The sequence below is a fragment of the Rhinatrema bivittatum genome, chromosome 3, assembly GCF_901001135.1.
Source record: "Rhinatrema bivittatum chromosome 3, aRhiBiv1.1, whole genome shotgun sequence".
NCBI lineage: Eukaryota > Metazoa > Chordata > Amphibia > Gymnophiona > Rhinatrematidae > Rhinatrema > Rhinatrema bivittatum.
The window spans coordinates 538,445,046-538,460,456 of NC_042617.1; the positions used below are offsets into that span (position 1 = coordinate 538,445,046).

Sequence of the window (15,411 nt, forward strand, 5' to 3'; positions counted from 1 at the left end):
CAAGCCTGGGTGAAGTGAGAGCTTGTGGATGTGATGTGAGAACTGGGATGGCTAAGCCTATGGAGGGAGGAAGCAAAGGAGCTGGGAAGGATCAAACCTGGGCTCATGATGTACTATTACATGCATACTTCAAAATAACAATATAATTACTATCTTGGAGTGTTAATTTAAAAAAAAAAAAAAATATATATATATATTTATTTTTTTTTAATATTTTGCATTTTTTAATTTTCTGTATCACATTTTTAATTAAGTAACACTCCAAGTTAGTAATTATATTGTTATTTTAAAGTATGCAAACTTTGTGCAGAATTGTCCCATGGGTAATTCTTAGAGTTTCATACCAACAAGTGAATCTCCCCCACTGAAATTATCTTAGTAGAAGAGTATGGGTTAAACTGTATAGACAGATCTGGTCTATTCAGAGCCACACTTCACAAAATCTTGGAGCCTGTGTAAATGTGGTGCCCACCAAAGAGGGCCCAACAAAGCTGCTGTCTCTACAAATTCCCTGCTGGGGCAGACACAAAATAACTCAAATATTTGCAAGCTGACATACGATGCCATATAAAATGATAATTACAGTCATTTAAAGATGACTGCTTTTGGGAGAGAGAGAGCGAGAGTAGGGGGAAAGAATGTAAATGGCAGAAAATAAAAATCAGATTTAGAGTACTCAAATGCTATTAAGATAGGTTCAGCATAGCTATCTCAGGCTAACAGCGTTGGTACATTTTCCAATAATGAATGCCACATACAAGGACCCTAAACCTCAGTACTGTCAATGTAAGAACCATAACCAAACAACTAAATTTAAGTTTTAAACCAATCAACCAAATCTGGCACACTAGGGTAGTCGATCCAGTGTGGCACTAGCTTAGTTTTCACACAACAGTTCTCTCCATATGTTAATAATGACATTTAATAATTTTACAATAAAGCTGTTTCATATTTTGATAAATTTACAGTACCCATTCCCTTTACAAAATATTATAATGCTTTCCCATTTGTATTTGTTTGTAATATTTTTTTATTAAAGTTTGAAACGAGGCATACAACTTACAATGACAAGAAAAAGAGAAGTCATCAACAATTTTGCACCCTCGCATATATCAGCAGGATACAATATCCCATTTGTATTTAAACCTAGTAAGAATAGCGCATCGCAGAGCACAGGCAGGAAAACTTGATAGTCTAAGATCTGCCTAAATTGTTGTAATATAGTCGATAACAAGGAGCCCTCCACAGAGAGGCGCATTGAACAACATTCAGCACTGCGCACATGGATGTTGCTCCATTAGTACGTTTCACATGGCACCAAGGCCCCTTTATAAAAAATTTTTAAAAAGTCTACATTTGCTTTTCTTAGGTTCCAGACCTGTTTTCCACTGCAGAGCGCCCGTGCAAAGAGCAGGAAATCTTTCAAGGCAATTTATTTCTTGCTTTCATTGCAGGCAGAGAGGAACATACGGTATATCAGAAGCGCTACTCTGTTACCTGCTCTTTCAAACCACCAAGAAAGGAAACAAAAGTTTACAAAAATACAATGCAAGAGAAACTCCGAGATAAAAAATATATGTTTGATTAAAAAAAAAAAAAAAATTCTTCTCTACAATAATCTGATTAAAGTGAGAAACTTCAATTTTTATCCAGCTTTTCCCTCTTACCAAGTTCATTTCCTAAAGCTGTATTTAAAATTTTCATTTGACCTTTTTTTTTTTTTTTTTTGTTGATTTGAAGAAGTCCAGCATTTACAGAGAGATTTTAGGGTTACAGCAAAAAAAGTTGTTGAGGAAAGTTCAAAGAAGACTGCAGTAAACACTCCTCTACCAATGATCTTGTAAAAGTACCCTGGCGTTCTTAGTCACAGAACCGCTTCTGCATGTAGGTCTCTTCTGAAGGGGAGTAACCAAACTTTTCATAAAAAGCCACGTTTTGCGGCGTACACTCTAGGGTAATTTTATAACAGTCCAGTTTCTTACTGAGCAATGTAAGAGTCGAAACTAATCTAGAAGAAAGAAAAAAAAAAAGAAAAACACATCAATGCATTGGGGTAGATTTTCAAATACCGCGAATAGGCGTACTTTTGTTGGCGCTCCAGGCGCAAACAAAAGTACGCTGGATTTTAGTAGATACGCGCGTAGCCGCGCGTATCCGCTAAAATCCGGGATCGGGGCGCGCAAGGCGATCAATTCTGTATAGCCGGCGCGCGCCGAGCCGCGCAGCCTACCCCCATTCCCTCTGAGGCCGCTCCGAAATCGGAGCGGCCTCAATCGGAGCGGCCTCGGAGGGAATCCTCTAACGCCCTCCCCTCACCTTCCCCTCCCTTCCTCTACCTAACCCACCCGCCCGGCCCTGTCTAAACCCCATCCTTACCTTTGTCGGGGGATTTACGCCTCCCGGAGGGAGAAGTAAATCCCCGTGCGCCAGCGGGCCGCTAAGGCGCCGGGACGCGACCTGGGGTCGGGTCCGGAGGGCGCGGCCATGCCCCCGGACGCCCCGGGCCGTAGCCACGCCCCCGAGCCCGCCCCCGGAACGCTCCCGACACCCCGAAAATGCCGCTGCGCTCGGTCCCGCCCCCCGACACGCCCCCCTCCGAAAACCCCGGGACTTACGCGAGTCCCGGGGCTCTGTGCGCGCCGGTAGGCCTATGTAAAATAGGCTCACCGGCAAGCAGGGCTCTTAAAATCCGCCCCATTATGTTTTAGAGGGGGTCCCCAAAAAACTCTGTCCTTGCAGGTCTTAATCCTGTTTGGATTTCAGGACTGCTAAAGTGAACGTGCAGGTCATCTATTTGTATGCGCTATAAACAGATCTCATGCACATTCACTGTGACAATCCTGAAACCTGACTGCGTTCTAGACCAAGTTTGGGGACTCTTGAATTACCTGAGTACAGATTTTATACATTCTAGGGCAGCGTTTCTCAAGCCAGTCTTGGAGTATTCCCTTGTAAAAGGGATGGTCCAAGAAAACAAACCGGTAATTGATCCAAGATGGCTGACAGCAATGAACACAAGTAGTTGGATCGATGTAAAACAGGTCCTGTTTTACATCGATCCAACTACTTGTGTTCATTGCTGTATTCCCTTGTAAGTCTAGTTTTCAGGATCTCCACAATGAATATGCACGAGATAGATCTGTGTACAATGAAGGCAATGCACATAAATCTCTCTTATGCATATTTATTGTGGAGATCCTGAAACAGATTGGCTAGGGATAGCGGAACTAGTTTGAGAAACACTGGTCTAGAGTTTGTTTCAGAATGTTTCAAGTCAGTTTCTTGAAATGCAAATATCCAGTTTCAAATCATGGTGCTACTGAAAACAAACAAAAAAGTTTCCTTTACTGTGGAACAGATTAAAAATGAGCCTGTCGGGCTGCCTGTGCCTCTAACATCCAACTTCCATTTCCTGACTTTGGGGCCAATGCAATAATCTTCGTGGAAAGCGGGCGCTGAAAAGTCAGCGCCCACAAGGGGGGGGGGCGCCATGCAATATGTAAATTAGGGGGGTCACGCTAGGAAGGAGGTGCTAGGGTCGCTTGTGTGACCTTAGCGCCTCCTTCCTAATGCAACTCACCGCAGCTGCTGGTTATGAAGACTGACGCCGGTAAACTCGGCCTCGGTTTTCATAACCTGCCTGTCTGCCAGTAATGAAAAACTGGCAGAGTTTATCAGCGGCCATTTTCATTACTGGCAGATGGCCGGTTATGAAAACCGAGGCCAAGTTTACCGTTGTCTATCTTCATAACTCGGTCTGTGGAGCTTTTTGGGTTTTTTTACTTTAAAAAAAAAGTACAGAAAAGCAGTTTTTTCTGCTTTTCTGTACTTTTCAATGCACTCAGCTATTAACGCCTGCTTCAGGCAGGCGTTAATATCTGAGCGATAAATGTGCGTCCGAGACATACATTTATCTTTTTGCATTTGGAGTGAATGAGTAATAGGCTCATTCACGTGCATTTGCATGTGATGAGCGCTAACTCATTCACTCCATATCAGACACGCGTTAAATAGGCGCTAATCCCCCTATTGCATTAGGGGTGGATTAGCGCCTATTTAACCCGTGTCCGACAGCATGTGCTGCATCGGCCCCTTTACTAGCTAAGTTCATTCTTTATACACTTGATTACTGTATGGTCAAAAAACAAAAGAATATGTTGATTTCCTGCAATAACTGAAAGACATCAGCAGCCATAGGTTATCCTATTGTGTATCGACATCTACTAAACAGCTACACTCCAAGCCTTGAATCTGTAGGTTATTTGTGCATTAAGTAACTTTTCGACCCAGGGCTGCTGGAAGGGCACGGCAAGGATGACCACAATGAGCATCAAACTAGGAGAGGTGAAGGATGCACCATCACCTGTTTGAGCCTACAAGTGCACAAGCCCAAAAGGGTTGCTTTTGGCACTCTCTTCCCTTGGCAGGGGTGCCATTTTAGCCAGCAATGGTCCTGGTTCTACCCAGGAAGCTGAGCAAATCTAGGCTGCCAGTCACAGGGCAGTCCTCTCTTAACTGTGGGGGTTGAGGGGTTGTTTGTAGTAGCTGTCATCAACTTTAAATCTATTATTACTGCTTTAAAATCTACATCTCTAATTAGCAAGTCCATGCTAATTAGAGATGTACGGACCATGGCTTTTAAACTGAAGCAACTCCAGTTCTACTTTATGATAGAAAAAAAAGATATATCTGTATGTAATGTTACACTGGACCATGTTCAAGGATTTTCACATGGTATTCTTTTGTTTGGGCGTCAGAGCAATCTTAAAATGTGACCTTCTACGAAGCAGATAAAGCGTGTGCTGCTTGGTAACTCAAAACACACAACAACTGAGTTTCTAAGCCTTCAAATCACAATTTATTTTTTTAAAACAAAAAGATACTTACAATTTGCCAAGTTGCTTCCCTCTACATTATCACTAACCACCACTTCTTCTATCCTTCCTCTCTGTGGGAATATTGAGAAAGTACTTAGTTTAGCACAGAAACATGCAATGCAAGTTTAGCCACATTAAACAATGAAGCAGAATTCTAGCATATCTGAAAACATGAAAATATGGCTGTCAGAAAACTTACAAAATAAGATGAGCATTAGCTTTAAATTCCCCGAGCTTTCCTGCATATTAGGAACTTGTTTTTCTCCTAAGGCTAACAAACTCCCTGGAGATCTAGTTGAACATGTTTTGAGAGACTCAGCAAGGACCAAGTAAGTGGGACTCTCTCTCTCTGTTGGCACATCTCTTGAAATGATTTAAATCGCTGGTAAAATGAATAATTCTGAATGCCTGCTTTACCCTTGTTCTATAGCTTTATTTAAGATGATCAGAGAAGACAATGGCCCTTTAATGGCCAATACTGATAACATGACCCTGTCTGAGGGAATATTGCCAACCTCCCTGAAGTCAGACTCTGTCCATTACTGAAGAAATAGGGGATAGGCCCTCTGCTACTGTCCCATCTCATCCTTGCCTTTTCTCTTGAAGATAAATCAAGACCGCAGTATTGCAGCAATTGACGAGCACTGAAACCTTGCTTCTTTCAAGCACTGATACAGTTCATTGTAGGTTTGATAATAGCACTAAAATACATTCTGGTGCTGTTGGACATTACCGTGACTTTTGATGCTATTATCCACCAGATTATGATTTTTCAATCGAGGGCGGGTTGGGAGGCACTGTATTATCTTGGTTTACCTCCTACCTTTCCAACTAAATCCAACAAGTCAGAATTGCCAACAATACCTCAATAGGATATCAGATTTCTACGGGCGTTCCCCAAGGCTCTGCTCTTTTGGTGACACTTTTTAATATCTATTTGACCCCATTGTGTAAGCTCTTAGCAGGACTTGGCCTAAACTACAAATTATATGCAAACAATATACAGTTCTTCATACTTGTTACTTCATCTTGGTCTTCTACCTTCAAACACACGTGTTGAAAATAAACATGTATGCACTGGCGTCCGTTAATGGATTGAGAGTGTGGAGAGTAGCATACATGTAAAAATCATCTGTGGCCGTGGAATATAGGTAAGCACTACAATTATTGATGCGTATGATGTAGTTCAGCACTGCAGTGAGTATTTTATAATATTGAATTATAAGTAGGGTATAATTATGTAAAATGATTATAAATATTTGTTTAGACACATTGAGTGCTCTTGATGAACAATTTATATGAAAATAGCTGTTTTTGTATGATGTGCATTATGCAAATACAATGTAATAATTTAATGTATGTATGATATTGTGTATTGTTTGTGTTTTATGTTGTGTTCTATATGTTTTGCAGATATTGTGGAAGTTGTATTTATACAAAGACATGGGGGTTGACATGGTTTTAATTGGGTGTCCCCTGAAGAAGGTGAATGGTGTCGTCAAAACTAGGTCCTAAGTTGGGTGTTGAGATCGTGGGTTTGAGGGTTTTAATGTATGTTTTAACATTCTGTGTATAGCAGGGTATTGTGTGTTATACAGTGTACAAAATAAAGTGTTTGGAATTGATAACACCACTGTTTGGTATTTGGAGTTAATTTTTACAGAACCAGTAAAATATCTGAACACCCAGTTCTGTGTCCTGTGAATTTGTCCCTTCAGCACTACATCACAGACCACAAAGAGAATCTCACACATGTTTTGAGAAAAACATGTCACCATCTGGACCAGAAGCATCAGCTTGCTCCAGAGAAAGGACTCACACCTTGGGGGAAAAGGTAACAGTGAAGACAGCCCCAAAGACAAATTATTTGTGTGTGCCCTTGGAGAATATGCCACTTCAGAGAAAAGGGTTACAGAAATATTAGTTTCTCCAATTATAGGGCTTCACACACAGCAGGAACAGTCAGCTCCTAAGGAATCTGTCAGGGAACTTCCTGCTTCTTGAGCAGTTCGCTTCTCCTACATTACCCTCATTACCCCACAGGCCCAGAAGGGAGTTAAAAGACAGCTGGAAAACTATTTAAATTATACAGAAAGATGATGCTCATTAAACAGGAGTTTTTTGGTGTCTAAGGATGCAGGCATATCTTTATGCCCTATACCCAGTAGAGATTACAAAATAACCAGCTTGAGTTCACTGGTTGAAAAAGTGCTTTAAAATACAGCACATTGACAAGACCTCTTACTATTCTAGTCCATATTGCAAAAATAAATAAATAAATAAATAAATAAAAAATACCTTTGAACACGCACGAATAAATTTATGTTCTATGATAAGCGTGGCTGTAGCAACAATCTGTCCAAGATAGGTGTCTTCTACGACAGTAATATAGTAATCCCCCGTTTTCTTCATGTGGTCAAATTTCTCTGTGGAAAAATTATGAAAAATGAAAATGTAACAAGCATTTCCAAAACTTAAACGCATCCCCTCCTCTGCTGGTTCACAGACCATCTCCCACCCACCTAACAAAAGGGACAGGCCCTCTGGCTCAGGGCACAGCGCTGGCAGGGTCCAAGTATCTGGCAGTGGCTGCCCAAGATCCCAAGGAAGGGGGGGGGAAAGGCTGCTGCTGCTACTGGGGCAGGCCCTCCCACACAAAGAACAGCACTGTAGGATCGTCCCAGTGAAGTCTCTCCAGACCTGGGCTGGCAAAGATTCCCACTGCAGTCTGGGCCTGAGGTTTTAGGGATGGAGGTGGGTAGGGGGGGAGGTTTAAAGAGAAGAAACTAAAAAAAAAAAAAAATAGATGTTGGGGAGAAAGACTAAAGGGTAAAGACAAATCAAGGACAGGACGAATGGAGAGGAGATTGGACCGGGGGCAGCACAGAGAGAACGAGAAGGGAGAAGTAGTAATGGAAGAACAGACAAAAAGTGAAATTAACTGGGGAGTGAGACCATGTGATGAGGGAGTGAAACGTAGGGACATGAGCTTACAAAAGAAAAAAAAGTGTAAGAGATAGGGGCCGCAGGGGAGCTCAGATGTGCATGAGACAAACAAACAAGGATAAACTGTATCCATTTATAAAATACAGCAGGGTAGGCAACTCCAGTCCTGGAGTGCCAGAAACAGGACATTACCAATGAATAGAGAGAAGATAGATTTGCATTCAATGAAACAGTGCATGCAAATAATCCTCATGCATACTCATTGGGAATATCTTGAAAACCAGACCTGTTTGTAGCACTCCAGGACCGGAATTGCCTACTCCTGCAATAGAGTAAAACGCCAACGAGAATGGAAAGGCTGTAAACTTAACTCACAGTGACTGACAGTATGTTTAGTGGGTAAATCATTTAAGCTTACTTTGAAATAAATATACCGTGAGCCACCTTACGTTCACAATGATTCCATCTGCCTGTGCTATTTTCTAATGTATGTGTGTAAATTTCTATGGCGTGTGCAGAATATGCAATATTTTCCTAAACAGGATGCTTGGCTGTACAAATCGTAATGTGTCAACCATACTCACAGCTTGCCAGTTTGGCTACTTTAATTTGCTTTAGTACTAAATTAATATTAAACATTTGCCAATATTTAAACCTTTAAAAAAAAAAAAAAAAAAATTAAAGACCCAGAAAAAAAACAACCCAGATACATATTTCCAAGTCTCTTTCCTGGATCTTTTTCAATAGCAACTTAACAAAGCTCTGGAGAACCAGTGAAGGAAGGGAGACTACTCCCAGCTTCCCCCTGCCACCAATCACACACTACAAATTAACATATAACTGATTTAAAAAGTCATACTTCTCACTTGAGTAACACTAGTTTGCATATTGCCTTTGGTTAAATCCAAACATCTTATACAATATTGCATACATACATGAAAAAACCATACAATTAAAAAAAAAAAAAAAAAGGTACTCACTGACAAATTGCTCTACAGTAACATCTCCGACATCAGTCAACTGACTGAGCACTTTGAAAAACCCTGTTTTATAAAAATAAAGCAAATATTAATTCTATGCAGAATGAAAAGAAGCAAACAGGTCTTCAGAAGTGCCCGTGTGGGGCTAAGGCACAAACGCATGACGCGCTAAAAGGAGATGTTCCAGCTACAGACGCTGGCAGAGGAGAACTATAAGGCTCGTCCAGTCTGCCCAACTTACATCACATTGCAAGAAAGGGTCAGCAGAACATTTTTTTTGGGGGGGTGGCGGCAATAAGGGGCAGCCCAAGCCAACCAAGCTTGGCACCCCTTCCCCACTCCCTTCGTTTTTCTCTCTCCTTAATGATCCCCCTTCCCCCTCCTCCCATGGTGATCGGCAACCGGAGGCAAACAGTGGCGCCTTAGGTCATGCCCCCCCCCCCCCCCTTTCTCTGCCACTTGGCCCAACTGCTGATTTGAACCCCACAACTGTACAGAATCCCATGTGGTTCAAAGCAGCAATCAAACCCCGAGCTGCGGAGGTGGGCATGGCTGACATGCTGTGGCTCTCCTCTTGCTCGACCCAGTCCTGAATCTCCTGCAGCGATTCTGCAGATGGGCCAGATTTTGATCACCCCGTGGTCCCTGTGGGTCCCCCCATTCTGACACAGATACTGCAAAACACCATAGACCTTTATTGATTTCTGGACTGAGCTACTTCTAGCAAATCAGAAGAACAAAGGACCTCACATACATCATATTAAAAACTAATTTTTTGTATATTCCTACGAATGTTGAATCAAGGAGGAAAGAGACCTCAGAAGCTCTTGCTCATTCTACAGAGAACATTAAAGCATTTTAGAGGATAATGTCAATCATTGGTCTTAAAAAAAACCTCCAACCACCACATTTCAGAATTTTATTTCTCAATAATCTATTATTTTCTTTTTATTAATTTGTAAAATTTCTTTTTTTTTTTTTTTAATTATAAAAGAGTAGATTCACTGGTTAATAACTCCAGCTGTAATCCCATCAATTAGAAATCATAGGGGCAGATTTTAAAAGCCCTATGCGTGCCAAGCCTATTTTGCAGAGGCCCGGTGACGTGCGCAAGCCCCGGGACGCGCATATGTCCCAGGGCTTGAAAAAAGGGGCAGGGAGTGGGCGGTCCGGGGCAGGGGTGGCCAGAGGCCTCCGTAGGGCCTCTAGGCTGGGGGATCGCACGCCGGCAGTTGGCCGGCGCGCACAACCTACACCTACCCAGAGGCAGGCGCAACTTGCAAAACAAAAGGTATGGGGGGAGTTTAAGTAGGGCTGGGTGGGGGGGGGGCAGAAGGAAAGTTCCCTCCGAGGCCGCTCCCATTTCGGAGCGGCCTCGGAGGGACAGGGAAAGCCATCAGGGCTCCCCTAGGGCTTGGTGCGCGCAAGGTGTACAAGTGTGCACCCCCTTGCGCGTGCCAACCCCGGATTTTATAACATGCACGCGGCTGCGCGCGCATGTTATAAAATTGGGCGTAGATATTAAAATCTGCCCCATAGCGTATGTCTCTTATGAATGAAATGTCCACTACATGTTTTTCGCACGATAAGGAATTTTCACTTATCTGACTGGAAACATTGCACAGAGAACCATCTACATGTGGTAGTACTTCTTAACGATCCAAACTGGACATTCTTAGACAAGTTAGATGAAACCCGAAGGGAACAATTTTTTCATTCACCAAGCCAACGTTTCGCCGTGTGGCTGTATCAAGGCAAACTATGTAGACAAAATATAGCGACATCAGGGATTTAACATTTTGAAACAGCTTCATAAACAATGCAAATTTGAACCCCCAAAATACTTTTAAGAAAAGTTCCAACATCCTTCTATTTCTCTGCTGCGGAGAACCGCTAATGGCGATTTTGTTAAAAAACGCCAGCGCATGCGCTGTCTATTTATATATATATATATATATATATTTTTTTTTTTTTTTTTTTTTTTTTTTTAAATTTAACAGTTTTTATATACCAGTATTCGTAGATACATCATATCGGTTTACAAGAAACAATAACGCAATACATGGAACAGGATGGGTGGAAGTCAACAAAACATTTTGATTATAGGGGATATATTAAGGTAGTATAAAAGTGGGATGGAGCAGTAAATATATAAGGGAAATACAAGTGATATACAAGGGAAATACTATATAGGAGTAATGGAGGTGGGTAACAGGGGGAGTAAAAGGGAATTATAATGTGCAACGTTATGTGACAAAGGTTAAGTACATTGAAGTAAGGTTATATGAAACAGGACAATTACATTGTAGCATATTTTATGGGGACGGTAGTGACGGAAATTGGAGGAGGGGGGAATAGAGTAGGGCATCTTGTTGGCAGAGGAGGGATAAAAAGGAGGTAGAGGAGGGAGGGGTGCTATTGCGGAAAGGCCTGTTTAAAGAGCCAGATCTTAAGTTTTTTTTTAAATTTCTGGAAGCAAGGTTCTAGACAGAGGTCAGGGGGCATTGAGTTTCAGAGAGTGGGTCCTGCAATCAAAAGGGCTCGTTCTTTCGGGGATTTGAGGTGGGTGGTTTTGGGTGAGGGTGTAATTAGGGTTCCTTTGTAAGCTGCTCTCAAGGGTCGATTGGAGGTGTAGAGGCGGAGGGAGTCACCTAGCCAGGGTATATTACAGTTATGAAGGGTTTTGTGAATAAGTGAGAGATTGTTTTTTATGGAGGATACAGAAGGCTATTGGAGGCCAGTGGAGTTCTTTGAGGACAGGGGTAATGTGGTCTGCTTTGCAGGCGTTGGTTAAGATTCTGGCTGCGGCATTCTGCAACATTTGGAGTGGTTTGATGGTGGAGGTGGGGAGGCCTAGGAGTAGTGTGTTGCAGTAGTCGATTTTAGAGAAGATGGTAGCCTGAAGGACTGTACGGAAATCATTTAGATGAAGGAGGGGTTTCAGGTTTTTTTTTGAGGACATGAAATTTGAAGTAGCACTTTTTTGTTGTGGCGTTGATAAATATACAAGCTTCACCAACAGGAGCAGACAATCTGAGCTACAAAGATTAATACCGAATGTTTCAAATGCATAGTCAGTGTGCATCAATAAATGTGCTATCAACCCTTTTTCCTATCATTTGGAAAAACTGAGAAACATGAAAAAGTGGAAACCAATGAATTACTAAGCTTTTGCGATTTATATATCTAGCAAAAATCCTGCTGTATAAATCTCTTTACTCTAACATCGCCCCTGATGTAAATTTGTGCAAACAATATATGGAAAGTCAATATGTAAAAGTAGATCTGTTGTAGACCATGTTATTTTCAATTGAAAAGGTGTATTCAAAAAAATGGAAACCAATCAATTTCTGAGTTTAAACCAAGAGGACCGAAACTTTGCAACTTGTATTTCCAACGTGATTCTTGCTGTAAAAGTCTCTTCATCTGTCACCGCCCCTGATGTTAAACGTGACTCTCTCCAGAACACTACATCGTAGATCCCAAAATTTATGTTTGAATTCTATTCAATGGGATACCACGGGCTCTTCAATTTTGACTATTTATGCATTTGAAACATTTGGTATTAATCTTTATAGCTCAGGTTATCTGCTCCTGTTGGTGGAGCTTGTATATAAACAGGCAGTGCATGCGCCGGCGTTTAATAAAATCGCCATTAGCAGTTCTCCGCAGCAGAGAAATAGACGGATGTTGGAACTTTTCTTAAAAAAGGTATTTTGGGGGTTCAAATTTGCATTGTTTATGAAGCTGTTTCAAAATGTTAAATCCCTGATGTCGCTATATTTTGTCTACATAGTTATGCCTTGATACTGCCACATGGCGAAACGTTGGCTTGGTGAATGAAAAAATTGTTCCCTTCGGGTTTCATCTAACTTGTCTAAGAATGTCCAGTTTGGATTGTTAAGAAGTACCACCGCATGTAGATGGTTCTCTGTGCAATGTTTCCAGTCAGATAAGTGAAAATTCCTTATCGTGCCAAAAACATGTAGTGGACATTTCATTCATAAGAGACATACACTATGATTTCTAACTGATGGGATTACAGCTTGAGTTATTAACCAGTGAATCTAATCTTTTTTAAAAAAAATTTTACAAATTAATAAAAAGAAAAAATAGATTATTGAGAAATAAAATTTAGAAATTTGGTGGTTGGAGGTTTTTTTTTGTTCTCTGTAGAATGAGCAGAAGAATCTGAGGTCTTTTTCCTCCTTGATTCAACATTCGTAGGAATATACAAAAAATTAGTGTTTAATATGATAAATGTGAGGTCCTTTGTTCTTTTGATTTGCTATTCACTTGCTTCACATTTACCTGTTTACATGAAGTACTTCTATCCAAAATACTTTTACTTCAGTTCAAGCTCCAGAATGCAGCGTTTCTCAAAATGGTCCTGGAATACACCCTAACCAGTCTGGTTTTCCAAATATTAACAATGAATAGTCATGATGAGCTAGATTTCCATGCAATGGAGGTTATGCATGCAAATCTAACTCATGCATATTCATTGTGGATATCCTAAAAGCCAAAATAGCTAAAGGGTATTCCAAGATTGGCTTGAGAAACAGTGGTGCAATGCATGTCTTTGGAAGCAGAACATGACACAAAAACGTCTATGAAAAATATTCAGCATGAAATACACCTTTTATTCATTCCCTCCCATTTCTACAAAATAAAACAGCACTATACAAAATTGGAAAAAGAAAGGGAAGTTGTTTCAATGCAGGCTATATCCTGTGCAAACTGCAAGGTACTATGTGCAGTAACCGATGAAGTTACCTCTACTCCAGTCAGCTGTGCACAAGGGCCTCATAATGAGGCCATCTCCTGCATTCCCAGGGGACAGGGCCGGGGAAAAGAGAACGGTGTTCTGGCTCCAGTCAAGGTCCTGCAGAAGTCGGGGGTCAAACAGTGGCGTGTCGTCGGACATTATGATCATACACAAGATTTCAAATCCAAACAAAATTCCTGAGAAAAATAAAAGGGTTCTGTCTTTAGTATCCTGTAATAGCCAAGTGCTAAGGGATCAATTTTCAAAAGGGCTAGGTAAACTTTCAGCTAAATTTAGAGGCCATACTTTTCAACTAAGATTTAGGCCTGCTATTCAATTTTCCTATATGGAGGCGCCTAACGTTTCTCCCCTGACCCACCCACTTTTTTGGCTGTCGGGATTTAGGGCAGAGCTTCCCAAACTGTGGCTCGGGACCCCAAATGGGATCACAAAACCTCCAGCCGGGGTCACAAATGCCTCAAAGAGCAGTCCTCTCCAGACATCACCAGCAGCAGAAGTAGTGGAAATCAGCATGAGCTCTTTGAGATAGCAGGCACTCTCGGGTCCTGCAATGGTCCTGCCCTCGCTTGAGTTTCCACTTTAACAGGAAGCCATGTGTGAGGAGGGACTGGGGCCACTGCAGGGCTTGTGAACTTTTACTGGCTCACAGATCCTGTGCTGACTTTCATTACTAATGCTGCTGCCAGTTGCAGTTCAACATCAGGCATTGGACCAGCCATTGGTGAAGAGTGGGCAGAGTGCGCACAGGTCTGTGCAGATTGTCACTTCTTCTCTATCCTCTCCCATCATCACTGAGCTTACCTAAGAGAAAAATGTTGCCCCTGTCATCAGCCTGCCCTCTCTTCCCACTAGTTGTCGCATGAGGCCCAAAGGAAAATGTTGCTGCTTGAATGGGGGCTGTTTGAAGGGAGGGATCAGATACAGGAAGGGTTTGAGGGTTGGATCAGTGGGAGAGGGATGGGCTGTGGAAGGTGAGAGGAGATGCAAGAGAAGAGCTAGGGGTGAGAGTATCAACTGGGGGGGGGGTATGTGAGAAAAGACAGGAAGGGGATGACAGATGATCAATTGGGGTTACAAAAATGGCTTGGAGGTGAGAGAGGTTCAGTGGGGAGGATGTAAAAAGCTGGAGTGGGTGAGCGAGAGGATAGGCTGGGAAGGGAAGAGGAACTGGGGGATGTAAGAGGGGATCAGTTGGAGTGCAGGAATGGTGAGCAGAGGGACTGTTGGAGGCGAACGACACCCTCACTAATTAGGTTTGGTTGTCCTCTGGGGTCGTGTGAATTTTCAAGTGCTAAAATGGGGTCACATTGGCTAAAAGTTTGGGAAGCCCTGATTTAGGGGTCTTGTGAAATAAGGTGCTCAGCCTGGCTCTGTTTTCAACTAGATTGATTTAACCATCCAACTCCTAAAGTTAGAAGGCTAAGCCCTTTGAAAACTGAGCCCTTATTGATTACTGTCACACTTTCTCTGGGAGAAAAAAAAAAGCAAACATTTACTTTAGCAAGAGATGGACTTCTGGGTGTATCAGTCCTGCTTGCTCATTGCATTGGCTTTCTATCTCTTGATATGGACTCCAACCCACAAAACTTCAGATAATTCTCATGGCAAAAAATTCCCCTTTTTTCCCCCCTAGCACTGCATAATACGTTTACCTTTTATTACAGATTTAAAAAGAAAATCGCTTCTGTCTTTTCCCTTTCCATAAGATGCCTTCCCTTGCTTCCACCACTAAACTTTAAAGAAACAATTTTAGGGATCACATCTATATGACAAGTATACTCAACTTTGCACTTTTCCTGTGACAAAAATGTTACCAAAC

The 15,411-nt window shown here is 41.8% G+C and overlaps 1 protein-coding gene across 1 annotated transcript in view; it reads right to left on the minus strand.

Annotated features, from left to right (window-relative positions):
* Positions 1 to 1,688: 1,688 nt before the first annotated feature.
* The window catches only part of GNPNAT1 (glucosamine-phosphate N-acetyltransferase 1), a 30,776-nt gene continuing 17,053 nt past the window's right edge, over positions 1,689 to 15,411 (minus strand). Inside the window, 6 exon segments of the mRNA XM_029596377.1 lie at positions 1,689 to 2,008; positions 4,888 to 4,915; positions 4,918 to 4,948; positions 7,176 to 7,303; positions 8,804 to 8,866; positions 13,580 to 13,768. Of these exon segments, the coding sequence (XP_029452237.1) occupies positions 1,861 to 2,008; positions 4,888 to 4,915; positions 4,918 to 4,948; positions 7,176 to 7,303; positions 8,804 to 8,866; positions 13,580 to 13,739 (558 nt within the window). The 5' untranslated portion in view covers positions 13,740 to 13,768 and the 3' untranslated portion in view covers positions 1,689 to 1,860.